The sequence below is a fragment of the Zootoca vivipara genome, chromosome 1 (assembly GCF_965207765.1).
Source record: "Zootoca vivipara chromosome 1, rZooViv2.hap1.1, whole genome shotgun sequence".
Classification (NCBI taxonomy): Eukaryota; Metazoa; Chordata; class Lepidosauria; order Squamata; family Lacertidae; genus Zootoca; species Zootoca vivipara.
Genome location: NC_142582.1, coordinates 56,044,282 through 56,071,135, shown reverse-complemented (window position 1 = coordinate 56,071,135; position 26,854 = coordinate 56,044,282). Strand labels below are relative to the sequence as shown.

The window sequence follows — 26,854 nt, the reverse complement described above, 5'->3', positions numbered from 1 at the left end:
GTCACCGCCGCCGCACTCCAATCAAAAGCGCGGTTTTTCAGAGCGCCGCTTGTTATTGGCTCAGACGTGACTGGGAGAGACAGGAGGGGAAGGACTCAGAAGTCTTTCCGCCGGCTCACTTCCTTGCTTTGAGTTTCCGCTTTGTGCGGGAGGGAGGGAGGAAGAGGGCGGGCGGCGGTGAATGGCGTGTTCAAACTTGGGGGGTTTAAACATCAGCGCGGGTAAACCGGAGGTAGCCGTTCGTGCTTGCTGCAACCTGAGGCGGTTGGCCTTTGGGGGGTTTTCACCAGAAAATAACAAAATATGGGGCAGGGCTGGGAAGAAAACCTTCACCGCTGCACTTTAAAAAGAGCTTTAACAGCCCCGAGATATTGTTTGCATTGGTAGGACAACGTTCTCGTTTCCTTTGCATCACGCACAGACCCAAATATGAGCTTACAAGAGCACGACCTCCTTTCTTTGTCGCTCCAGCTGCCCAGTCCCAGCTCCCATAAAGTTCAAGACTTCTCCTTTGTCTCCAATAAGTAGCTGTGTCCTCATTCCTCTACCGAGCCCGAGCCCCCCACAATCAAAATTCAAAAATAAGCAAATAGTCCCGCCATCGAACAAAGGAATGGTCAGTCTATATTATTTTTAAAAATCTGAGATCGGGGCTTGACAGACTAGGAAAGAACCCGCCTCCCAGCTCGTCTTGGTCCGGCTGACGTTAAAAGGGTGCAGTCAGTAGGCGTCGTCTATCCGTATAACCCGCCCTCTCTGCGCGTGAGCCGCGATGTAGCTGCGCTGCAGAAGGGGTGAGAAGGCGCGCGAGGTGCGCGCGGGCGGGGTACGTTTGCAGTTTGCTTCTTTCTCGGCAACGACGGATAACTTAAGTTAAAGGAGAACTTAAGTTTGTTTCCTTGGGTTTGCTATTAACTTGCAGGTTTTGAGCATTTTTCTCTAGCTTTGCTCGACTCCTTGGTAGAGAGGGAGTGGCTTGCGCTCATCCTCTTTTCCCTTCGTTATATTAGTCAGGAAGCTCCCCATCCCGCCCCTGGCAAGCAGCAAAGGGAGCTCTGTCCAAAGGAGTTAAACAATTTGGAAACGTAATGGCGCTTAATCTAACTCTTCTAAAAGCAAAACCTAATCAGGCTAGTTGAAAAGTAACCGTTCCTAACCCTATTGAAAATCCGGGCAGCGTTGGCTTCCTAGTTTCTCCTTATTACTGAGTTTGCATGATGTAAGTTGTTTAACATTACATATGTATAAGTTGATGGTTTCTCTTCATTTGTCTTGCTGGTGTATTAGCTTTTTCGGTCAACTTCAGTTTCTGTAGTAGACTCTCAGACAAGCACGTTTGTAAGAAAATTCGTTGACTGTCAATATTATCTGCTGCTAGGAGGAAATCACTATACAGTATAATCAAATGCAGAATACAATGATTAATGTATTTTTCTCCTGTTTTAACCAGTGCCATGGCAGAGGCAGGAGGCCCCACTCATCTTCTAGATGTTTGTAGTCGGAAGTTCACAGAATTCTTGTTCAATGCTGAACATAAATGCTTGGTGTGGTTGCGGGAAATCGAGGACGAAGCCATGAAGATGTTTGATAGGTAGGCTTAGGCTTTGACCCTTGAATCCCAGGCGTCTTATAAAAGGGGAAGATGACTTTCCCACCAGTGTAAGCTCTGCACTATTCTTAAGAGATTTTAAAAATGCAGAGTACCAGTCTGCTTGGAAGGAAACCAAGGCTATCTCTCTGGCATGTGGGTTTTGTTTTTGTTTTATTTGCTTTATTCTGCTCCTGGCATAAGCTGGGTATTTGTATCAGAAGTTTAGGGCTGACTATTTGAGGGGCTTTTCTGCATGTGGATTCAGTGGCTGTCGCTGTGATAAATACATATGAATACAGTATATTATTCTTTTACTATCAACTGGCTGGTATTGCAACATGTTCTGGCCTGCTAGAATGGCAGTATAATATTTAAGATATTCTTCTGAAACAGGGACCAGCGTATGGTATTGAATCCAACTAAACTTTGCTGAGGCTAGACTAGACCTTTTGGGAGCAATGGATTAGTAATGTCCATTAATTTCAGTGGGTTTACTCTGAGTATGCCAAACATTGAATGCAACTTGCAATCTTTATTTTTGATTTTAATTCAGTTCAATTATTCAGTAGATTGTTTTTAATAGCAACTTCAGTGCTGAGCCTGAGCTGATGCCCAGAACGCCTTCTCAAAAGAAGTATCGGAAGAAGAAACGATCTTCATCTTTTAAGGATGAATATAAGGAACTAACTAGAAAAAGGTATTGCAGTCAGAGGTCACAGAGTTATTATATTTTTAGATGTTCATCTGTGTGTATTTAAAAGAGCTACGGTATATCAATTCTATACTTGCCTAGGACTGAATTATAATTTGCTAAAGTGGTTGTCCCCAGGTTTTGCTAATATCATGTTCTTCTCTCTGTTTCTAGATTATACTTGTCAGCCAGCACCATACAGTGCTTAAATCAAGCCTTAGTTTTACCCTGTGCTGGGCACCTAATAAGGACAATGACTATTCAGTAGAGTAACCTATTGTTACAAAAGCCCAGTGCCTGCCCCTCTCTCTGCCAAGCAGTGGCAAGAGTGCATGGGGCCACAGGCACACAAGCAAGGTCTGTGTCCCTTTGAAGAATGGAAGACACGATGGAGACTGTTGTGCTTTAAGAAATAGGGTTTATCCGCCTATATTTACACCTTTGGGACCCAGGTGGCGCTGTGGTTAAACCACTGAGCCTAGGGCTTGCTGATCAGAAGGTCGGCGGTTCGAATCCCTGTGACGGGGTGAGCTCCCGTTGCTTGGTCCCAGCTCCTGCCAACCTAGCAGTTCAAAAGCACGTCGAAATGCAAGTAGATAAATAGGAACCACTACAGCAGGAAGGTAAACGGCATTTCCATGTGCTGCTCTGGTTTGCCAGAAGCGGCTTAGTTATGCTGGCCACATGACCTGGAAGCTATACGCCAGCTCCCTTGGCCAATAATGCGAGATGAGCGCGCAACCCCAGAGTCGGTCACGACTGGACCTAATGGTCAGGGGTCCCTTTACCTTTACCTTTTTATTTACACCTTTAGCCTGCATGGAGGGAGTCTAGATCGTACAGCATGGCCCATGGCATTGTAGACGACCTTTCGTCCCCTTCTCTAAGATGGACCTCAGCCGTACTTCCTCCTCCTTCTGGCAACCTGGTCTAGGATCCTTCTGTAGCCACTTAACACCTTCTTGTAATGCTAGCAGGTCTCCTCTTCTCCCAGCCAGGCTGGTTTGCATAAGCCACCCAGGAATTCCTTTGCAGCTTGCATTCTCCCTTCATACCACAAATAATCAAAATCCTAGTATTTATTAATTTCTAGGTTTATCGTGTCTATAACACTACAAAAAAATGGAGGGATTTGGTGTGGTCACACTCAATTCTAGTGGAAAACAGTTCTGTGGAATATCTGAAATTTGTATCCCAGTTTCTGGTGCCACCCTGTGGATTAAAATAGAATAAGCATATTTCTTTAGATTTTTTTTAAAAACTTTTACAATAAGTTTATTTGCTTGTTTCTCTTTTAAGACTGTCTAGAAGACGAAGCAGTATAAAGCTAGTCCCTTCTCAGTGTCTGTCCCCATGTGAAGAGAAACTGAAAAAACTTGATGTGGGGATGGCAAGATCCATATCTGGTTTTATGGCCTGCTCTGTTGCTAAACCAGCTTCAGAAGTACAATGTGACAAGTTGACTATGTGTCCAGCAGGAGGCGGAGCACTTGGTACTGACTGTAGCCAAAGTAGTGAATTATCAAGAAAACTGAATGAGGAGATGAACGGAGACCCTGAAATAATTACTGTGGGTTCTAGCGGCTGTTCAGTTGATAGGCATGGGGCTACAGAGACTGCAGGTATAGCAAATAGCTCTGCTCTGGTGCTGACAGACACAACTGATCTGGGAAACGCAGAAAAAGATGCAGTCAGATCAATGCGTACATCCACTCCAAACACATCTTTGGATGAAAAAGCAATGTGTGAAAGTGAAGACTTTCCTGCCCAAGAACTAGTCACTAATATGGTACCCGAGGGAGAGTTTTCCCAAGGGTTAAAGAACAACACTGGAACTGCTGCAGACTCTCAGTCAGGCCACCCCCCTCCAAATAGACCTCGCAAGAGCAGGCGGGTGTCACTCGCGGAGAAATACTCACTAGCCAACAAAAGGAAAAGCATGATTCGGAAATCCATCCACAAGAGTGTTGCTAAGAAGAAAGCAGTTTGGGACTCCTCATCTACCTCTAGCCAAGTAAGCTGTAAGTAGAGACAATTCAGTTCAGTTCTGGGATGTAAGGCTCTACAAGCTGTCAATACGTAGCCTTAAGTTTGTGACATAAGGGAAAGAAATTGGCATCTCCAATACGCTGCTTATATAGAAAGTATGGGGTCACTTCCTAATTGCAGCGCCTTCAAAACTTGATAGCTAACCCTAGTAGACCCAGTGTTTTTGCCTTCTTTTTGCAGGCTAGGAACTACTCTGAAAAGTACACTGGTATTCCTTAATTGTTTACACCTCACATTTCCCCTTAACTAACACTGATTTAATAAAACCTGTGCAGGGCTATCTCGAGCAGGTCGGGCGCCCTGGCGCTGAGGCGGAGAGATCGCTCCGGCGCCCTCGCAGCGTGCAGCACGGCTTCCGCGCGGCTTCGCTGTGCAGCGCCCCCCCCCTGCCGGCCCGGTGCCCCGCGCCACCGGGACTGCACCTAGAGCCGGGCCTGAACCCTTTGGCATACTATGCTCTTTGTCATGCCCAGTGAAAGTGCTGAATGAAGACAAGTAGCAAATGGGCTGGTATGTTAATTCTGTCCATGTGTATGTGCACACAGCAGAGAGAGATACACACACACACACACACACACACACCCTTCACTGTAGCAGAACTTGTTGACATGATTAAAGTTCTGCCTCTTAGACTGACAGAGTTGCTAATGAGAGGGAGGGAAGCAAAACCACACTTTTACCCTTCAAGCATTTGTTCAACTAATGGTTTTCTTTAACGTTTTTATTCTCCAGGCCACAATTCCATTGAAATATTCATGGATGATGAAACCAGCAAACATAGGTGAGCCAGCTTTAGCGAACGGACAGAAATCAATGCCCTTTGGAAGATGCTGCTATAACTTTAAATTTTAAAAAGTTTTAAAAAACAAATTTCTGACCAGTGCCATTATAAAGGTTGCTAAAATGGAAACAACAGAAATATGTTTTCTTTTAATGCATTTTAAATGTTAACATTATAGCATAGTGATGTGTTAGCACTATATCTTTCATTACAAAAAAAAATACCAAACCCAAAATCATCCCTACCTGGAAAATTGTCTTAGTGGCAGTTAAAATAAAACAAACAAACAGGGCCATAAAATGGCACCTATCACAAGGGTTTTGCTAATGTGTGTTGAGCATCAAACACCTTACCCACAGCAGCTATGTCATGCCCTCTAGTGTGGATGGATCCTAGTGGAATGTACAGTGAAGAAAAATACTCATAATGTGGAAAATAAGTTACGGTTCTGTCTGTAATTTACAGTGGAAGAGCAAAGACTGGGAGCTGCCTCAGCCTCAAGGCTCTGTTGCACTTTGGTTCTTGACTAAGGTCACAAGTGGCAGAGGGAGCTTTTGGTTCTAATTGACAAGAAAGCCCTAGTTTTCTGGCCTGTACTCCTCGCCTTCCCAGATTTATGTGGTGATTCACTTCTTAGCTCAGGAATCTATTGGTAAAATGTCCCCAGGGCATAAAGAGGTTCATTGCATACATATGTGTTGTGATATACACTTGAATGGTGCTTATTTAACACTTTGGATATGTTTCTGGCACACTTGACTAAAGGATTGGTCATTGCTCTCTTGGCAGCTATGAGGCTCCTAATGAATGTATAGCTTAAAGTCATTTTACGCCAGGACTGAGGAACCTGTGGGCCTCCTAATGTCATTGCAACATCAATTGCAACCAGCATTGCCAGCTGTCAGGGATGATGGGAGCCAGAGTCCAACAACATGTGGAGGTCTACAAGCTCTCCATTCCTGTATTCCACTGTCCACTTTAAGACCAGTGGCTCTGCAAAAAGTCTTTAACTTTCCTTGGAGTCTTATGTTCAGTTTAAACTTCAGAAGTTGCACCCTGAAGGGCATAAAAAAGTATACTGCTAGAACTGGGGACATAATATGCTGTTCTTTCAGTTTTGTTCTATCAGAAGATTGAGCTTCATTCAAGTAGCCTGTAAATTGTTTTTTGGAAGTGCCTTAATTATTATTATTATTATTATTATTATTTATTTTTATTATTTATTATTATTATTTAAACCCCACCCACCTGGCTGGGTTTCCCCCGCCACTCTGGTTTTAATCTGCTCATGCTGCCACTGTTTTGATCTCAGTTGGGATGGGTAACGCTTTGTCAAAATGCCTCTCCTTAGGCCTTTTTTGGCGCAAAATGCTGAAACTGGTGAGGTAAGGTATTGATGAGCTATCTACTGGGTTACACTGGGTGAATTGTCTGCTCCTTCCTTGCACCTGCTTTATTTCAAATCACTTTCCCTCTTGTAGGAATCTGTCTGTTGGATCAGAGGTCTGGTCAGTCAGGATGGCTGGTGATAGATGCTTCGTATTAAAAGGCATCCCAACAAAACTTGGAGACTTGAGTAAAATGCAAAGGAAGACTAAGTGTTGTATCTGTTGGGTAGAGAAGTAAATTAGGGCCTTAGACACAAGCCTCATGGAGGTTCCGAGTCTTAACACTTGTGTATGATCTTGGGAAGAAGTTTTTATTTGCCACCCTTGTTTTCTGTTTTGGGTGTCAGATTAGACTTGTAAAAGTATCTCATTGCAGGGACTTAAGTTCTTGTGTCAGGATAGAACTATCACCCCTTGTGCAACTGAACAGACATTATCCATCTTAACTAATGCATGTAATTAAGTCTGTACACTGCTACGGTGTTGGGATATTCTTCACTTAAATTTGCCTAAACAAGACACCACCACTGCTATGTTATGGAGGGGCAGCTCAGTCAGTAGAGCATGAGACTCTTAATCTCAGGGTTATAGGTTAGAACCCCATGTTGGGTGAAAGATTCCTGCATTGCAGGGGGTTAGACTAGATGACCCTTGTGGTCCATTCCAACTTTACATATCTCTGACTCTGTGTCTTCTCTAAGCCAGGTAGGCCCAACCTACATGACCACACTGAACCCTTTGCCAGATATTTTAGCTTTTTTGTGGAGGAAAGCTTTGTTTAGGAGAGCAATTGAATAAGCATGCTGTCACAGATGGGGTGTTGGCTACTCCCGAGTAAGCACTCCACACATCCTCTGGATTTTCAGAGTTTTATTGTGCATGCTATATACAGTGGTGAGATGTCTCAAATCATGTCTGCTCTGCATGGGGCAGAAGCCCACAATGGCGTCTCGTGGGCTCTGACCCCCCTTTTAAGACTGGGCATCCAAACGCCCCTCCTCCTTGCTCTATGGGTCCTCCGTGGTCCCAAAACAGGCTCCTGAGGTGCCCTTCTACTTACTCCCTCCTTTCCAGCCCCTGCTGAAGCTAGCTCCTCCCCTGCTTCCCTGCTACCAACCAGGAGCTGAGCCACCAGGACTCTGCAGAGCCCTGGACCCGTCTTAACCCTTCCTGTTCCTGATTTGAACTCCCAGACTTGCTGCTGCTCTCCCATCTGATGGAAGTAAGCAGAGTGGGCTGCTCTCTGCAAGCCCTCTCTCTTACACATGCCTTCTCTCCTTACTCCCCCATGACACCACTGCCTGTAGCGCTAGTCTAAGAAAGTTTTATTTGATCTTCTAATAGTATAAACTGATCCCGAGATTCCTGCTTCTGGTGTTTGAATATTTCCTTGAGTTTGGTTGGGTTCTCTCACTGGGTGCTATATAGCTGCTTTCTTGGAAATAGTCTTTTAATACTTCTATCTCTTTCATCTTTCTTCGTGAAAAATGGCATGTGCTTATTTTACTGTTTGTGTGAGTTGGACCATACATCATACGAAGCTACCCACATGGCTATGCTTGCATGTGTTGCCATATAGGAAGGCACTGGCACTTTGGTTTACATCCATTTTTTCTATTCAGTTGGGAACTTGAAGTTTGCAGCTGTTTTAATATACTGTAGAGCCCTAATTTTGAAATAGGAGAAATTATTTGCATCTCCTTTTTCTACAAAGTTACTAAAGGTAGTTATGAGTTAAGATCCTTGAGTTTTGGGGTTTCCCACTGAGGTTTTGGGACGAGCTTTCATGCCTAACTAATAAAAGTTATGCATTTGCTTCATATAGGATTCAGCTCGCTCAACCTTGTGGAAGGACTGTCACTCTAGTTTTAAAACATTGTTTTTTCCTATAGGCTTTGAACACACTACAGAATATAACTTGTGCTCTGGGTGCACCTAGTCTGAATATTTGTTGCACTTTGCAAAATCCAGTTCCACTCGAGATGCAGCAAGGGGAATCGTGCATTAAAGGTAAACAGCTTCATGCAATCAAAGATGCCTGTGCAGCATAGGACTCTGAAACAAATGAAATTAGAAGTTGCCATCAACCCACTATAGCAATGTTATGAATCATTTTCTTTTTATTAAAAAAAATTATTTTTGTTTCTTTAGAATTTTAATTATATGGGTTGTGTTTCCAAGTTTAGAATAAAGGGGAACTGTGATGCAGCAGCTAAAAAAGCCAATGCAATTCTGGGCTGCATCAATAGGAGTATAGCATCTAGATCAAGGGAAGTAATAGTACCACTGTATTCCGCTCTGGTCAGACCTCACCTGGAATACTGTGTCCAGTTCTGGGCACCACAGTTCAAGAAGGATACTGACAAGCTGGAACGTGTCCAGAGGAGGGCAACCAAAATGGTCAAAGGCCTGGAAACAATGCCTTATGAGGAACGGCTTAGGGAGCTGGGTATGTTTAGCCTGGAGAAGAGAAGATTAAGGGGTGATATGATAGTCATGTTCAAATATATAAAAGGATGTCATATAGAGGAGGGAGAAAGGTTTTTTGCTGCTCCAGAGAAGCGGACACGGAGCAATGGATTCAAGCTACAAGAAAGAAGATTCCTGACAGTAAGAGCTGTTCGGCAGTGGAATTTGCTACCAAGGCGTGTGGTGGAGTCTCCTTCTTTGGAGGTCTTTGAGGCTTGACAGCCATATGTCAGGAATGTTTTGATGGTGTTTACTGCTTGGCAGGGGGTTGGACTGGGTGGCCCTTGTGGTCTCTTCCAACTCTATGATTCTATATAAGTTAGCCTGCATAAATGCTTAGCATCTTCTCCTTCCAATGGAAAGGACTTTGCGCAAGAGACCTGAATCTTGGCATACTATTACTATGCCTAGATTAGCATTGTCTAGAGGACACGTTGCGCCCATGGTACGATTTCTACCTAGGTTTAGCTGCCATCAGTTGAGGGTGGCTTTTGTGATACTGTTTCAGAAAATACCCTTCATTGAACTAATTGTGCCTTCTCCACAGAAACAGCTGAAACTAAAATTATTGACACCCGGGTCCATGGAGCTGACTATTTAGCCCAGAACTGTCCCCGTGAGCAATTTCAGAATATACGGTATGTTTTCTTTTGGGAGCATAATCTGGTATGGCCTCTTTTTTTTCTTTTCAGCTTTGATTTAATCCACATCAGTATCTAGTCAATGCAGTTACCAAAAGTTGTTTAAGGTAGAAAGAGTTCTCCTGGAAGGTATCATGATGCCTTGTGTTAGGGAATGGTTACACAAGTATATCTGATGAAAGCTTATCTTTGTTCTGGGAGATGAGTTCTTCCAGGATGGGTCCAGCCAGTGAGCCAGATTCTTCTCTCTGATCTTATCCCACGCCCCACTCTATGGGTCACCACTGGCAGGTGGGTGGACTTAGAAATAGTATGCAGTCCATTATCTTTACTGTAAAAAGCTCCAGAATGAACATCTCCTACTATAACTAACAGATCAGAGGAAATTTGGATAGTTGGGTAAGCTTAACATGTGTTATGTACAGGCAAAATTGGCTATCATGAAACCATGTGGCATAACAGAATACAGCCATACCTTGGATCCTGAATGCCTTGGTACTCAGAAGTTTTGGCTCCTGAACGCCACAAACCCAGGAGCATTCCAGTTAGCGAACGTTCTTTGGAACCCAAATGTCTGGGGCTTTTGCGGCTTCCAGTTGGCTGCAGGAGCTTCCTGCAGCCAATCAGAAACTGCGCTTTGGTTTCTGAACATTTTAGAAGTCAGAACGGATTTCTGAAACGGATTCCATTCTACTTCCAAGGACGACTGTATATTCTTGAACATGTTACTATATCAAGGTGTTATCTTACTCTAATCTGAAGAGTCCCAAATTTTGGGTTCAAAAATATATAGGGTTTTTTTTTGTTTCTTGTGCTTGCTAGGTTTTTGTTTTGTTTTGTGTTTGTGGTTTCCTCTGTAATCTCTCCCCCCTCCCCAGTTTTCTTTGAGCTTCACTGGAGAGCTTATAAGGCACCTTGACCTCTAAAAGGACATCGAGTAAGAGGCCCCAAACCTTTTGATCCTGCTGAATCGTTGGGAGTCTTCAGATCTCTGACAACAAGGATAATTTATGTAACTGGGATTGCTATGTATACACTTCATGCTCTTTTCAGGAGCCAGAGTTATAAACAAGCAATGGATGAGCTGCCTGCTGCCCAGCACACACAGGATGAAGGCGCTTCTCTTCCTAGTCACAAACCCACATCTCCTGCAAACAAGCTCTTGCCCTTATCTGGCCCAGGCAAGGTAAGTAAATGCCAAGGACAACATAATGGCCCTTTGCTGGTGCCACATCACTAAGAACATCCGTACTCTTCCGACAGATCGCACGGCCTTTCAAAAACTTCTTCCAGACAATACAGAAGAGCCAGCTACTCAAATCCCCAGGGTCTGCAGGCCACAATAGTGTAATGAAAAATCTCATCAAACGTGGCACCCCTAGTAAACCTACCTCCAAGGTAAGTTATTTCCCCATCTTGGGTTTAGGAATAATAAAAATAAGCCCCCCCCCCTAAAAAAAGTGTCAAGGATGCTGCTCAAGTTAAAAGTCTGCTACACACTGAGCTCCTGGCAGCTGCAGTTACCTTGTGTAGCGGGGCTAATGGACCTCTGCATGAGACCTTCCAGAACTGCTGCCAGCTGGATTGGGTTTGGTGAACTAATAGTGTGGGCTTATGCATCCTTCTGTCACACCGAGAGATGTGAGGTTGGGGCTAGGACTGTCATTTTTTACGTGACGCCGTGGGAAGTGTCCAGCGCATACCAGCAAGAGAAGTTTCTTCCTCCACTTGTGCGTGTGGATCCGATTGGTCTGCCTTACTCTTGCGGAAACCAATTTAGGAGGTCACTGGCCAGACCAGGCCATCTTCTTCTGCCCTGTGTCTTATCTGAAGCATGGCTGAAGTCTCTTCAAAATAAAGCTTGTTGGGCTTTCCAGCTTTGGTTTGGTTTAATTCCCATTCCTGCTGTGGAACTTGGGATCTTTGATAGCATTAAGGCAGCAAATTATGATTTATTTGCTTCATCTCTCCTCTGTTATTACTGATAAGGTAAAGAGGTTACTTGCTGGGCCCTGGTGCCATGTTGCATCTTCCCACAAGCCTTTGCTTTACTATGGCAGAAGGAACTGTTATTGAATCACTCTAATGAACTGGTTAGTTAGCATTTAGACTTCATGGAAACTAAGTAACTTGTCTTTCCTTTCCTTTTCATATCCATCCTACCAAAGGGAGAGTTTGTTGTAAGTAACTATTTTTCTCATTTTGTGGCCTGGGAATTGTTTTCTTTAAAAAGACTTAACTGCCCTAAATGCGCTACCCATTTTAGCTGCATATGGATCAGTACCTAAGTACTGCTACATGTACTGATCTGGCTTTAACTCGTGGTAGTGAGGTTGGAGAAAACATTGCTTTTGTTGGCTAGTGGGTCAATAATAAATAATAATCTATATATATAAAAATGTAAAAATCGTGAAAGTGTGTGTTCCACTTTTCTCCGTAACCGCTTGACCGATCGTCCTGAAATTTTGACACAATGTTCCAGCCCCCCCCCCCCCCGAGTGTTGTTAGAAAAAAAATCCCTCAAATCTCACACCTGGGCAGGTATAAACCTGCTCTCCTACAAATTAAAACAGACCCCCATTATCAGACCCCTAGGCCCCTGCCAGGCTGCTAGGCCCCCACTAGGCCCGGGGAGGTCCCAGCACGGCCTTTGTTTTATGTAGCCCCCTGCCAGGCTGCCAGACCCCCACTAGGTCCGGGGAGGGGGAGAGGACAAGCGCATGGATCGCAGGCTGCGGCATGGCCTTTGTTTTATGTAGGCCCCTGCTAGGCCCCCACTAGACCGGGGGGGGATAACCCACAGCAACGCACTTAGGGGCACGGCAAGGGGTTTTTACTTTAAAATTTAGCACCACTACCCCCCAAAAAAATCCCCCACCAAATAACCACAAGACAAAAATAAATACCATCCTTCAAAATGTCATGAGATACGCCAGTCACGGAGGGGGTGGGGAACAAACAGAATAGATCATGGATCGGGACACATGGGGGCAGTCACAGGGATTAGCCACAACAATGTGCCACACTCACAATCCCTGCCTCCGCCACGAGATCCTGTAAAACAGGGGGACTCTGAAGCTCAGGGGGATCTGAAGGGGGCCTATTACCCTCCATTGGACAGCAACACGTGCAGGGCCAGCTAGTAATAAATAATAATGGTTGCTGCAACCGGAAGTAGTCTAAACTTTCTACGCATCATAGGAAAAGGAGCGACAGCGTCTTGAGAGTTTGCGGAAAAAGCAAGAAGCTGAGCAGCAGAGGAAGCAGAAAGTTGAGGAAGAAAAAAAGCGGCGACTAGAAGAGATAAGGCTGTAGGTAGCTGTTCACCCTCAGTCCCCTTTGGATAACTGTGGGCCATTCACCTAGATAGGTCCAGCCTGCAGACTAAACTATGCATGGCAGTCCATTTAGATAAATTACACCACCTTTCCCAAGCCTGGCATATGATGTCCTTCATGAGGAAGTTATGTTGCCGCTGAAAGGAAGAAGGTGACTCAGGAGTGCACTCTCGGTGAGGACCTGATTCTTCCTTTGCATCACCAGCTTGAATTCAAGCTAGGGAATACGTAATTAGCAGCCTGGTGGCATCAGGTGATGGGCAGGCAGACCATAGGTGGCCTGTGGGGGGAGGTCATGCCAAAGGAAGAGATAACTCCCTTCAAATATGGCAGGACTTACTGGTGTAAACCCTTCATAGCACTGAAAATATATTTCTTCTACATTTATTGGGGTAGGGGAACTGTCAATCACCTGAGATCACTATGATGTCAAATGGAGCATTTTTCCTTGATGGTACAGCATGCTAACAAAGGAAATTGACGTCAAGCAAGGCTTGCTGCATTTTTGTATTATGTTGGAAGCAGCCCAGAGTGCCTGGGACAATCCAGTCAGATGGGCAGGATATAAGTAATAAATAATAATAATAATTAATAATAATAATAATAATAATAGTTACCACTGATCAGCTGGTTCAAGCCCTGCTTTCTACAAGGATTGGCAGCACTACCAAGTTCCCCATGGGGAGCTCTGTACTGCAGCCACTTCCAGCGGGCTGATTGGCCATGATAGCAAGCCTTCCTTGCTATTGAACAATTGGGAGTGCATGTGAAGGTTCCCTGTGGCACATTCCCTGCCTGCCCCATACCTGATTCCACATATGATGCCAGGTATGGGCCTGCTGGACGTGGTTTGGGGGAAGCAGCACTGCTTGCCAAATTGGGGCTTGTGCCAGGCCTAAGGTTCCCCAACCTCTGCTATAAACACACCTGTTTATACCTCACAGAAAACGGGAAGAACGGCTAAGAAAGACACTGCAAGCTCGAGAACGGGTGGAGCAGATGGAGGAAGAAAAGAGAAGGAGAATGGAGCAGAAGTTATCTCAACATGAAGAAAGGAGCGAGAAGGTGGGAGGTGGTCCTATTTTTTTTCTAGCCTTACAAAACATTTTTTTATGGCAGTAGTCAGAGCATGTAAGTGGATTCCTATTGGTACGCTTTGTCATCCATTCCGAGATATGTGGTTGTATGTTTTATTAAATAGGCTACCAATCCCAACATTAATTCTTTGTATATATGTAATCCAGGGGTCACTAATGTGGTATCCTCCAGGTGTTGCTGGAATACAGCTCCCATTATCCCTGATTATTGGCCATGCTGACTGAGGTTGATAGGAGTTGTAGTCCGACAATATCCGGAAAGCACCACATTGACTATTCTTGGTTTGGCCTCTTGACAAGAGCTGAGGAACTTTCACCCAGGTGTTGCTGGACTCTGCCCCAGCCAGTGTGACCCAAGGTAATGATGATGGGAGTTCCAGTCCAAGAACATATGGAGGACACTTGGTTCCCTAGCCTTGCTCCTGGCAATCCTGTGAGGCCAGGGAGGCTGAGAGACTACAACTAGCTCAAGATCACCTCGTGAGAATTTGAACCTGGATCTCTTCAGTTCTGGTCTGGTACTGACTACAGGATCCCACTTGGTACTTGGCACTGAGATCAAAAACTCAAATCAGTACTTCACAGGCATGTAGGGTTGACAATTCTTAACGAGGATACATTAGCAGGGTTTTAAGATTACTTGTAATTTTATTATGAATGGATAATAGGTGATTTAAATCTCTCTCTCTATATATATATAAATGTAAACTGGGCATGTGGGTGCGTTTCCACTTTTCACCAAAACCACTTGACCGATTGAGGTGAAATTTTGACACTACATCACATGCGAATGTCCGAAGGCTATAGGAAAGTTTGCTAAGACAGATGTGTCACCTACGCCAGGTAAAAACCCCAAAACCCCGTGTTTCAGAACTCACAAATCATATGAAAGTGCATGCTGGGAAAAGAACTAGGTTGCAAACCAGCGCCCTCTACCGGTGGCTACACTGGTACTACACCTATAAAACCTTCCCTCTCAACAGCACCTCGGCTCCCATTTACATACTAGGCTGAAGCCTTTACAGACTAGGCCGAATGGAGGTACTGACTCGCCTGGGTGGGGGCTTGGGGGAGGAAGGGACAGGATAGGTCAGGACACGGTGGGACCAGTCACAGGGATGAACCGGGGGGTGGGGGGAGAATGGGGTGTTAATATGTCAAACATCAGGACAGGGAAGGGGGAATCACAGGGATAAGCCGGGGCGGGCGGGTAGGGGGAATCACAGGGATACGCCTGTCTAAACAGAACACACGTAAAACAGGGGGACTCTGAAGGTGAGGGGAGTCTGAAGGGGGACTCTGAGCCTCCATTTAACAGACTGACCCACAGCAACGCATGGCAGGGCCAGCTAGTATGTTATAAATTAAACAATGGACTTGCAGTATCTTGATAAACAATAGAGCCAAGGAAGGGATTAGAGGGAAGTCGATTTGTTTTGTTTTCGTATTTTTATTTTTGGAAAATCAATAAAATGTTATTTTTTAATATATGTGTGTGTGTGTGTGTGTGTGTGTGTGTGTGTATGTACACACACACACACACACACACACACACACACGATGAGGTCTGAATATGAAAACTAAAATACAGAAGAATCTTTTGCACAGGTGCGGGAAGAGAAAGTAACAGAGGAAAAGACCAAGAAAAGAATATCTACTAAGAAAGTAGGGGAAGCAGAAGCGCGAAAACAGAAGGTGCTTCAGATGGTGAGCACTGCATTGAATTTCAAGTGAAAGGGTGTACAGAATAGAATGAAACTGAGGTGGAGGATTAAGCCCTGTGTGCTGGAGACTGAAACAGTCAAACTCCTGAGCAGTGTCCTGAAAAGTGCATTTGCTGTTGCTTGAAGTATCAAACCCTGGAGGTCTCCTTGGAAAAGATGCATTTAAATCTCCACTGACCTGTTGATTCCTATTAACAAAGCCAGGCCACAAGGAGTTGTCAGAAGGGGTGAGGAGTGAGCAAAATATGGAAGGACTCCTGGTGAGAATATGGAGGTTTTTAAAACCTACCTGAATGTCTTTGCATCTAGCTTCCTAGCATTCATGTGGAGAAGAGGTAATACCATTGCCACATGCCCTCAGAGATATTAAATGCAAAATCCTCTAGCTCAGGCATTGCCTTCTGTATCTCTTAGAGAGCCATGAAAAAAGCACCCAAGTTCCACTGTGGTTTTCACTGCAGATATATGGGTGAGAATTGAGAAGTATTGTCTGTACCGCTCGGTTTGTTTCTAAAGCATTCTGCTTGGCTATTTAGTTTTTTTAAAAATAAACCTTGTTGTTACAATAAAACCCCTCTTAATACAATTCCTTTTGTGTACATAAGGAGCAGTTAAATATAATGGGGCAGATTTCTCTTCGTTGCACTACAGGGACTTGGCATTTCTCTGCCTGCTCTTCATGTTTATGGTGGGTGCTGATTCTGTACTCCTTGTTTCAGGAAGAAGGGCACAAACTTCGAGAGTGGAAGACCGTTGGAGAAATTAAGAAAATGCTGGAGCACAATTGCACAAAACAGGGGAAAGGGTGAGGACTTTGCTTCCTCGGTTACAAGGTTGGATGACCCTAGGACACTTGATGGAATGGTGTAGATGCAGTTCTGACGACTCCCAAAATTGTGTGCCAAAGGGCCAGTTCTAAAACCATATGGCTTTCTTTGGGGTAATAACTGCATTTTGTAATTAAGGGAAACTGCTTAAAGCTGCAGTCCTAACACACACTTGCTAGTAATCTAGTCACAAGTAAATATGTTTATGTATGCTCTCCTTTCACTTTTTAGACACCATGGACAGCACGATAAAGAGAAATTGGTGAGACCCCTGGAGCTAGCAGTAGTTACAGAAGAGGAGGAAAATCTGAAGGTACGCCAAGGAATTGGAAAGCCAGGATTTGAAGTGGGGGTGGGCATAAAGCCCCACTTGCCAGCACCTATGTAAACAAATCCACCTAATTTTAGCAGATGCCTTTTCAAAATGCAAGACATTGGCTTGTCCCTTGTACTGCTGATGGGAACTGCTTGAATTGAGTATTTGTTTGTCTGACATTTAAATTCTGTAAAGTGCTGTGTTAATCTTGTGCAGCTATGTTCCCACCATACTGAACCTGATTGTAAGCTTGTGCATATTTTTTGCACGATATGCTCTTCAAAAGAACTGAGTTTACACTTATATTTGTTTTTCGGGGAATGGGATGTGTGTCTGGGGAATCACCCAGGGGAAAGGTAGCGATCACTATTATGCTTCACTGATGATGGGGGAGCAGGCAAGAAGAGTTAACGGACATAATAGTGGAGCATCTTAATGGATTTTTCTGAAAAGAAACTTGTTTTTTGAAGACCCTCTGCATCTTTACAAAAAAAATAGCTGCTGGTGCCTTCTAGTGAAGAGGCTACCCTACTAAATTGCAATGCAGTCTGGGTGAAGTGGATGGAATCAAAGACCATTGTAGAATAGTCAGCTAATAAATCTGATCTTGCTAATAGGATGAACAGAATTCTACCCACCTAGACGAGCTGCAGCAAGAAAAGAAAGCTATGCAGGTGGACACAGTTCCTGCTGCTAATAAATGGTTGAATATAACTGCCCAGGTAAGCGATAGATAGTTGAGGCCTGTGGTCAGATCCTTGGGCTTTGAATTGGAAAGTGACTTGGATGTCGGTTGGTATCTCACAAACTTGTGATACCTTTTCAGTAACTGAAATTAAAAGCAGTCCTCTGTTTTATGCTCGGAGATATATTCACTCTGTCTATGCCCTGAGCAGTGGGCAGACGCAGTCCAAAATTGCCTTCTGTTGCCCCTCCCTTCCCTTTGCCTGTTAAGTAAGCACTTGGGGATGGGGCAGTGTCTGTGTTTTTGCAGTTCCCCTCACTTGTACCCTTGCTGTGTAGTGTGCCTCAAAGCATCAGTGGGGCCTACACTGTGATTAAAGCAGATCAAAAACAGCCAGGTGGTATATTGCCAAAAGTGTTAAATGCCTCCAACTTGGGGACCTTTTATTTCTCTTCTCCCCTCACCCTACCAACACCTTCTAGCACAGTCACTGGCATAGGTTTTTGAGTGAGTTTTGTGACCCAGATGCTGCATTAAGCATTTCCTGAGGCTGTACACTTCCTTCCTCTTTGAAGGAGGCAAGGCATCGAAAATAACACTCTTTTGAATACATATTGGAAGAAACCTACAGCTGTTTATGCTGCAATAAGCGGTCATGAATTCTAAAGGTGCTGCAGTTCTGACAAATGAGCACAAGGGGGCATGAGAATATGAAGAACTAAGCTGTTTGACTGCTGTTATCAAAGAAGACTGGGAATATTTTTAAGGGCAGCCCCTCCATGGCTGCAGCCAGTGCTTTTTATCTGGGGGTACACATAAGGTAAAGGTAAAGGGACCCCTGACCATTAGGTCCAGTCGTGACCGACTCTGGGGTTGCGGCGCTCATCTCGCATTATTGGCCGAGGGAGCCAGCGTACAGCTTCCAGGTCATGTGGCCAGCATGACAAAGCCGCTTCTGGCAAACCAGAGCAGTGCACAGAAACGCTGTTTACCTTCCCCGCTGTAGCGGTACCTATTTATCTACTTGCACTTTGACGTGCTTTTGAACTGTTAGGTTGGCAGGAGCTGGGACCGAGCAATGGAGCTCACCCTGTTGCGGGGATTCGAACCGCCGACCTTCTGATCGGCAAGCCCTAGGCTCTGTGGTTTAACCCACAGTGCCACCCGTATCCCACGCACACACTTTCCAGTATGCTATTCCATTTAGCCTGGCGGCAACCAGAATGAGGAAGGTGGAGTTTCATAATCCCCATGTTGCCTTGTGAGTATCTGTTGTGCAGCTCCAATAACTCACAAAAGCACAGGAGAAGGATTGATTACTAGAAGCCAGCAAGAATGCAGTTCAGCATTGTTCTGGTTAGACCTGGAGTTATTGTCTTTCAGCCAGTTAAGGAGGAAGCTGTGAGCACTATATATAGCAATGCCCTTGCGTGTCTATGAAGTCCTAGACTTCGTGGTGTTTCAAAGTGTCAGCATGTTGGAACAAGCTCAGTTCCGATGTATAATGTAACTGGCTGCTTTGACGTTATGTATATTCATGTATTCATTCTTGAAGTAGCCACTCCCTGGTGACATATTGTGATAGACAAACTGGAACTACCAATCTCAAGCCTTAATTTTCAGGAACTTGCATAGCTGGTGCCTTTTAGTACTGTGGCACAGTCACCAGCATCTCCCTAGCTATTTATCTTTTGGACTGTGCCACCAATGGCTCATGCCTGCAATAGCTCAAGGACCGTCTCTCCCTTTATAAACCAGCCTGGACTCTGCAATCATCATCTGAGGCCCTTTTTTGTGTGCCTCCTCTGCAAGAGGTTTGGAGGGTGGCAAGGCAAGAACAGGCCTTTTCGGTAGTGGCTCCCTGCTTGTGGAATGCTTCCCCCAGGGAAGCTCATCTGGCACTGTCGTTATATATCTTTAGGTTCCAGACAAAAATGTTTCTCTTCAACCAGGCTTTTGGCTGATTAATATTCTATGGGCTTATAAATGTGTTTGGAATGAGTGTTTTTGTTTTGCTTTGCTTCACTTCTAAATATTTATTTGTGCTTATATTCTGTATTTTTATTTTGTAAACCACCCTGAGATCTTTGGATGAAGGACAGTATATAAATTTAATAAACAATAATAGTATACACACATTACAGGGGGGGGGGGGGACCTCAAGCTCATTAGAGCATCCGTCTTCCATATTAAATATTATAGGTATGGTAATCATAAGCTTTCCATAGTGATTAATGATCCCAGAGGATCCCAGTGCTTGCATAATAAGAAACTTAAGAAGGCGGCACATGTTGAAACATTGGAACTGGAAGATGTGTAGCCAAAGAGCCCTGTTGGCAAATTGCTGCACCTGTAACGTTAACCAATCCATTCAGGTCTCGTCTTTATTACAGAAATCTCCTGCTGGCCGCTCTAGTCAAATGAGCCCCCAAGGTCTGAAAGGTACCAAATCCCTCAAAGTCAACCACAATGACTATGGAATGGACTTGAATAGCGATGACTCCACGGATGACGAAAGTGAGCCCAGGAAACCCATCCCTGCATGGGCCACTGGTAAGAGCGATTTTTCACTGGCAGCAAAATGGTATCACTGACATTACAGGGTTCTTGCTTCAGATTCTAAGGGTCCTCTCAGTTTTTGCTTGGTCTGTCCTAATATGTAAACGAATCTCTCAGAGCTCAGTTCTGCTACAAGACCCTGACAGTACCACAGGAGCCTTCACAGCGCCTCTACACAACCTTACGGAGAGAGCAAAGTCAATGTATGCTTCATTGTGCTCTATGAGATGCTCTTTCTGGATGGTTGGTGGAAGGACCCTGAGTGAGATGCAAGGAAGATCTCCCAGGGTGTGAGAGGACTGGGAGAAGAAAGGAAAGCCCCCAGGGGAGAGCTGGGAGGGTCCCCCACTTTCTGTGTGTGACAAGGGTTAAGAACTACCTTTGAGAGAGGACTCTGCACTTTCTTCCTCTGTTTTTGTTTTCATTTAGTTTCTTGTATTGTGAAAAAGCTTTAATAAAATCTTAAAGGGGGAAAAATGAAATTCATTGTGTAGCCAACTTGACCAGCTTGAAATATAATTTCTGTTCTGCAGGCCTGCCTCTATTTGGTCATCTGACAAACTTGCTTTTTAATTCCTTTGGGGTTTTTTGAATCAAAATGATAAGTGTGTTTGTGTGGTGGAGACTATTGGATGATTACAGTGGGGTATTCCGTGTGTAGGCCGAGCCATACCTAGATCTGGTAAATGCTGCAGCTGAATTGAGCTGCTGGCTAGAGTCCACTCAAAGATTGGGTTTCACTTTTTTTTTTCCCCCTACGTAGAAGTGCTTCAAGTGGAGATGTGTTGCTACTTGAAGGATTACTCACAGAATAACTGCTTGTTTCCTCAGGTCTTCAGCTTAATGAAGCTGTTACATACCAATACTACAACCCTCCAGACATCAACAAGTTCTTTGGAGTAATCTTAAGTCCTAAACTAGAAGCTATCTTCTATAAAAGTAAGCCGAGGTATTTCAAGCGCACAAGTTCAGCTGTTTGGCAGTCTCCACCTCTTCCAGGTACCAAAGCAGCATTGCGTGCCTCTAACAGTATGAAGAAGCACTGAAGCTGTCTAGAACCACTTATGGAGCTCAGCTGCTTTTTGTCTGTCATGTCTATGTAAAATGCATCTGTAAGGTATTTTAATGTTTTATATCTTGTGCAATAAAGGTTTAAATGCTGAAACTGTCAAGAACTTTAAAAAAATAAATGAATAAATAAATAACCAGAGTAATTTTGCTTTGCTTATTTTGGATGCAGGTGTTGACCGAATCTTCCAACTAAGATGAAAAAAGAGGTTGTAGTAGACTTCAATACTGCTGGGTTTATCTCTTCCCATTATGCCTTCAGGTCCTAACAGACTGTTTCTTAACTGCACACCAGCACAAATGGTTCTTCCAAGCTAATGGTGAGAGAGAAAGAGGGCAGTTGAAAAAACAAACTGACAGTAGTTGGAATAACTGAACAAGTAAACAAATTGGCAAGAATGATGTGAACGGAATTCTTGCTCAGTATCAACCAAAGGCATCATCGCCAGACTAAACTATATTAATACTTTATGGGACTTCCTCTGCCTTTTTTAAAAAAAGTGGGTTTGGTCTTATGTAACGACTAACAGCCTTTAGTTTTAGCACACAGTTCCCAAATGTTATCCTCTCAGATTTTCAATAGCTTGGGGACAAGCCTTTTTTACCTGCTCAGATCAGAACGCAGATTCACTTCTTCAGAAAGTTAGATTTCAGTGTGACATACAAAGGTTGCATGCATTTGCAGTCAAGTAAATAAAAGACAAATATTTTGATTGACTTTCCTAGAAAGGCAGTAAAACCAAGGAATGTTACAGCTCACATGGTTATTTCTGGAATTTTGAGGAGGGTGAAATCCGTCATCTTGACAAAGGCAGTACATAAACTCACTTTTCATGGCTCTGTCTAATGGGAGAAAAGCGAGGAGGAATTAAAGAACCTTTTAATGAGGGTGAAAGAGGAGAGCGCAAAATATGGTCTGAAGCTCAACGTCAAAAAAACCAAGATCGTGGCCACTGGTCCCATCACCTCCTGGCAAATAGAAGGGGAAGAAATGGAGGCAGTGAGAGATTTCACCTTCTTGGGCTCCTTGATCACTGCAGATGGTGACAGCAGTCACGAAATTAAAAGACGCCTGCTTCTTGGGAGAAAAGCAATGACAAACCTAGACAGCATCTTAAAAAGCAGATACATCACCTTGCCTACAAAGGTCCGTATAGTTAAAGCTATGGTTTTCCCAGTAGTGATGTATGGAAGTGAGAGCTGGACCATAAAGAAGGCTGATCGCCGAAGAATTGATGCTTTTGAATTGTGGTGCTGGAGGAGACTCTTGAGAGTCCCATGGACTGCAAGAAGATCAAACCTATCCATTCTTAAGGAAATCAGCCCTGAGTGCTCCCTGGAAGGACAGATCGTGAAGCTGAGGCTCCAATACTTTGGCCACCTCATGAGAAGAGAAGAATCCTTGGAAAAGACCCTGATGTTGGGAAAGATTGAGGGCACTAGGAGAAGGGGACGTCAGAAGACAAGATGGGTGGACAGTGTTCTCGAAGCTACGAACATGAGTTTGACCAAACTGTGGGAGGCAGTGCAAGACAGGAGTGCCTGGCATGCTATGGTCCATGGGGTCACGAAGAGTCGGACACGACTAAACGACTAAACAACAACAAAATGGGAGTATCACAGTGACCTTGGCTTTATTTACATGGAGGTAGCTAGCTTTAGGGTTTTAAAGTGATAATTGCAACAAATGTGCTTTTTCTTATTTGAAACTGCCTCTGGGGACTGCTGTATCAAAGGACAAGAAGTAATGCCCTTGTCCTGGTAGCAAAAATTATCCGACATGAGGATGCCAAGGCAGTTTCCTTGGAGGAGACAAGCCCAGATCTGTCCTAGTAGGCATGTTTAGTTTCAATGTCCAAAACAGCAATTAGGCACAGAAGGTAGCTAAACACGATTTATGTTGCGAGGCAAACCTTGATGAAAAGTTGTGAATCCAGACTAATATCATATTACTGGTCATGCTATAAAAGTGAGCCTTGGGATTAATCAGTTGGTAGCTAATTTTCATTGATTTATCTGTTTTGGATGTAGGGGAGTCTATTGGAATTGTAAGTTCTCCAGCATTCTCTATTATGCCATGCATCGTCTCTGCCTAAAAAACCAGTAGCCTACTGTCCAGATTGTGGTTGCTGCCTGTCACAGACTCCTCTTGTGCTAGCAACTGTGTGATACTAGTAGGCAAAAGGAGCCAAGTGGTCCTTGTGTTGCATTGGCCAACATACTTCTATCTTCCTCCAGGGCAAATGCTTGCAAGCCACCCTATGCTACCAGGGATATCTGCTGGCATAAGGAAATGTACACATGTACACCCTTGTCCTGGAGCAGATTTTTGGTGTTTTGAAGAGCAGGTGGTCTCAACCCAAAGAAGAGATCTTACTTTTTCCAGCTCCTCAGTTTGCTACACTCTGTATCTGCATGTGGACTTAGAAAATTGAAGCTATGGCTATCAAATTGGCCTTGGAGCAACAACCCACTCATTCATAACAAGCCCTTGTTTGAAGAAGGCCTGTAAGTCGAAGTAACGTTCATGTCTTGTGTTAGAAGAATCTTGTCCCATCAGCTGAAATCTGAATTGGCGGTAATGACATAGCCAGAAGAGCAGGAAGGAAAAAGATAAATCAGTCGCTATGGATGTTGAAAGAACAGCCCTTTGTACATATTTTTGTACAATGTGGTTTTTTTTTAATCCCATGCATCTCCTTTAACATCAGTAAAACAAAACAAAAACCTTCCATTCCTTTTGTCTGCATAAATCGGACCACAGAGGCGGCTCACATGTAATTTGTGCTTGATCTGCATTAAGACTGCAGATGTTGAGTCAAGGCTGTTGATGGAATGTGTTTCCGTATTCTCTACTACTTACACAATTTTGGGTGAATAACAAGTGCTCAGTTGTAATGCAATTGAAATACTGGCTCTTTTGGAAGTCATTGGTAATGGCACAGGATTGAAGGTGCTTTGCTCCTTTTCCTAGAGCTGCTTTGAAAGGATGTGCACAGCGATTCTCTACAGGAGCACTGCTTCCTGAGCACCGAGTGTCCTTTTGCCAACTTTTGCATTTCCAAAGAACTCTGTAATGATTCTACCGTTTACCCCCTAGACTGGTGTGTGTGTGTATGTGTGCCTTGCACCAACCCAGTCACGAAGGATCTGCTGCTCACACAAATGAGTGAAGACTGGGGTGTAGCTCTTTCCATCAGCAACCGCTTGCTAAACTGTGATGACTGAATTTGCAGCTCTTGTTCTCCCAAGCTGTGCTCCTCTGTGGTTCTGTCTGCTAGCGATAATTACAGAGGGTTAGTATTGCTTCTGTGCACATGACTTGAGGAAGTGCTACAGCACGAATGCCTGCCAGCCTAAGAGGGCCTTGGCAAGATGGTAATTATGTCTGTCGGCTCCATAATACGATGAATGACTAATATCACCTGATAAACTATTTGATACCTAGCTAAAGTTTGTAATATATGCTGACATGTTCAGAAATGCATATGAAGATGCACGCAGATGGAACAGTCAGTCCCTAAGGGGCCTAGTGCAACTACCCAGAAGCGCTCTTATTGCAAACTGGCCAAGTGTGCAGTAAGTCAGATTTGAATTCCCTACTGTATCCTCCTATGAAAGCTAGTAAAACTACACATTTATTCGGAATATACCTGAGTGGAATACAGTGGTACCTCGGGTTACAAACGCTTCAGGTTACAAATGCTTCAGGTTACAAACTCCGCTAACCTAGAAATAGTACCTCAGGTTGAGAACTTTGCTTCAGGATAAGAACAGAAATCATGCTCTGGCGGTGCGGCGGCAGCAGGAGGCCCCATTAGCTAAAGTGGTGCTTCAGGTTAAGAACAGTTTCAGGTTAAGAACGGACCTCCGGAACGAATTACCGTATTTTTCGCTCCATAGGACGCACCTAGTTTTTAGAGTAGGAAAACAAGAAAAAAATTTTTTTGCTTTCTTGAATTGTCCTAGGCATAGCAGCCAACTCCTAGAGGCCTAGGTGCCTTTGCCCCCCCTCCAATTAAATATTTGAGGAAGCTTCTTTTGCAAAGGGGGAAAGCTCCATATTTTTGAGGATCAGCTCAAAGTTGTGCAACTTTTTTGCAAGTGGGAAAAGCCCCGTTTTTTGGGGGGGGGGGTCAGCTCACAGTTGTGCATCTTTTTTGCAAAGGGGGAAAGCTCCATTTTTGAGGATCAGCTCAAAGTTGTTGAGCTTACCTTGCAAAGGGGGGAAATCCTGTTTTTATGGGGTTCAACTCACAGTTCTGCAGCTTCTCTAGGAAAGTAAAGGGGCCCATTTCTAGTTTCCAGGCAGATAATCTAATTAGCCAGTCACATGTAGCTGGGGAAACAAGTAGGGTTGCCAGACTCAATAGAGGGCAGTACTTCTGTGCCTTTAATTACCCTGCTCTCTTTTGAGTCTGGGAGCCTTAAGAGAAACCAGCAGACCCTTTGTTTAATTTCCAAGCAAAGGGTCTGCTGGTTTCTCTTTAAGGTTTCCAGACTCAAAGGAGAGCAGGGCAATTAAAGGCACAGAAGTCCTGTCCACTATTGAGTCTGGCAACCCTAGAAACAAGCAGCCTCTCTGCAGACAACAATTGAGGCCTGGGCAAGGGGCCTGGGTGGGAGCTAGCTCCCTTATCTCCCTCCCTGATCTCTTGCAATCAGCTGCTGAATGGGTCCTTTCAACACTCTCCTTCCCTCTTGTTAGCTTTTAGCTCTTTCTTTAAAAAAACAAAAAAAGCACGATCTGCCTTTCACCCCTGGGCATTTGCTCCATAAGACGCACAGACACTTCCTCTTACTTTTTAGGAGGGAAAAAGTACATCTTATGGAGGGAAAAAGTACGTCTTATGGAGTGAAAAATACGGTAAGTTCTTTGGTGAAAGATAGAGAGTAGTGGCTTTCTAACTCTATAATTTCTGAAGTTTATTGCTTTTGCTTGAAATCGTTTTATTTGGTTTTTATAATTTTATATAAATTGTTTTCCTTGTTTGCATGATTGCTGTTTGCTGATTGCTGTTTGCTGTTACCCACCCTGGAACCATACAGTGAAGAGCAAATAAGAAATCTAATTAAAAAAGCTTTGGGGGGGATCTCTGACCATCAGCTGATTTGTGGGACTTGTATGTGCAAAACACTCAAACCCAAGTATCAGTTGATCCTTGGGGCTTGTGAATGGAGGTTCCCCATCCCTGGTGTTGGTAGTCCTTCAGCTAACCTGGTCCCACACTGTTCAGGGCTTTAGAAGCCAGTACTAGTCATTTCAGTTGAGCCAGTGAATGAGTAACTAAAGTGGCTGATGTAAAATTGGTGTAATATGACCAAACTGCCTAGCACCGGTTGAAGTTCCACGCTATAGTTCCACTCTGTTGAACCCTCTATAATTGGGGTCTTCAATCCTCCCAGTTATTTGTGAACAGCGTTGTGTTTGTTTTTGTTTAGGGAGGTTAGGTTACATGTTTGTTGGGGGAGTTGTCTCTCTTTTGTCTCTTGCTTTGGATGTGTAGGTGTTTTGTCTGCTACATAGTTCTGAACATCACAAGTGTTTCTTCTGCAAAATGGGTATCTTCTTGTGCCCTCGGCAGTTCATTAGATTTCCAAATTCCCCCCCCCCCGACTCCAAAAGGTTA

The 26,854-nt window shown here is 44.1% G+C and overlaps 1 protein-coding gene across 5 annotated transcripts; it reads left to right on the top strand.

Annotated features, from left to right (window-relative positions):
- Positions 1-24: 24 nt before the first annotated feature.
- On the top strand, positions 25-21,361 carry LOC118088960 (inner centromere protein B). Of its 5 annotated transcripts, none has more exons than XM_088665088.1 (19): positions 25-1,219; positions 1,451-1,591; positions 2,175-2,288; positions 3,582-4,303; positions 5,064-5,112; positions 6,464-6,497; positions 8,393-8,510; positions 9,517-9,607; positions 10,664-10,796; positions 10,874-11,008; positions 11,779-11,790; positions 12,812-12,921; positions 13,893-14,013; positions 15,654-15,752; positions 16,489-16,574; positions 16,828-16,909; positions 17,530-17,634; positions 19,991-20,150; positions 20,988-21,361. In XM_088665088.1, the coding sequence occupies exons 1-19, from the start codon at positions 1,215-1,217 to the stop codon at positions 21,200-21,202; spliced, it is 2,532 nt and encodes an 843-aa protein (XP_088521214.1). In that variant the 5' UTR covers positions 25-1,214; the 3' UTR covers positions 21,203-21,361. The 5 variants fall into 5 exon arrangements, with proteins under 5 accessions (XP_088521214.1, XP_088521217.1, XP_088521218.1 ...); XM_088665091.1 differs by having other exon boundaries at positions 29-826; XM_088665092.1 differs by having other exon boundaries at positions 775-794.
- The last annotated feature ends 5,493 nt before the right edge of the window (positions 21,362-26,854 follow it).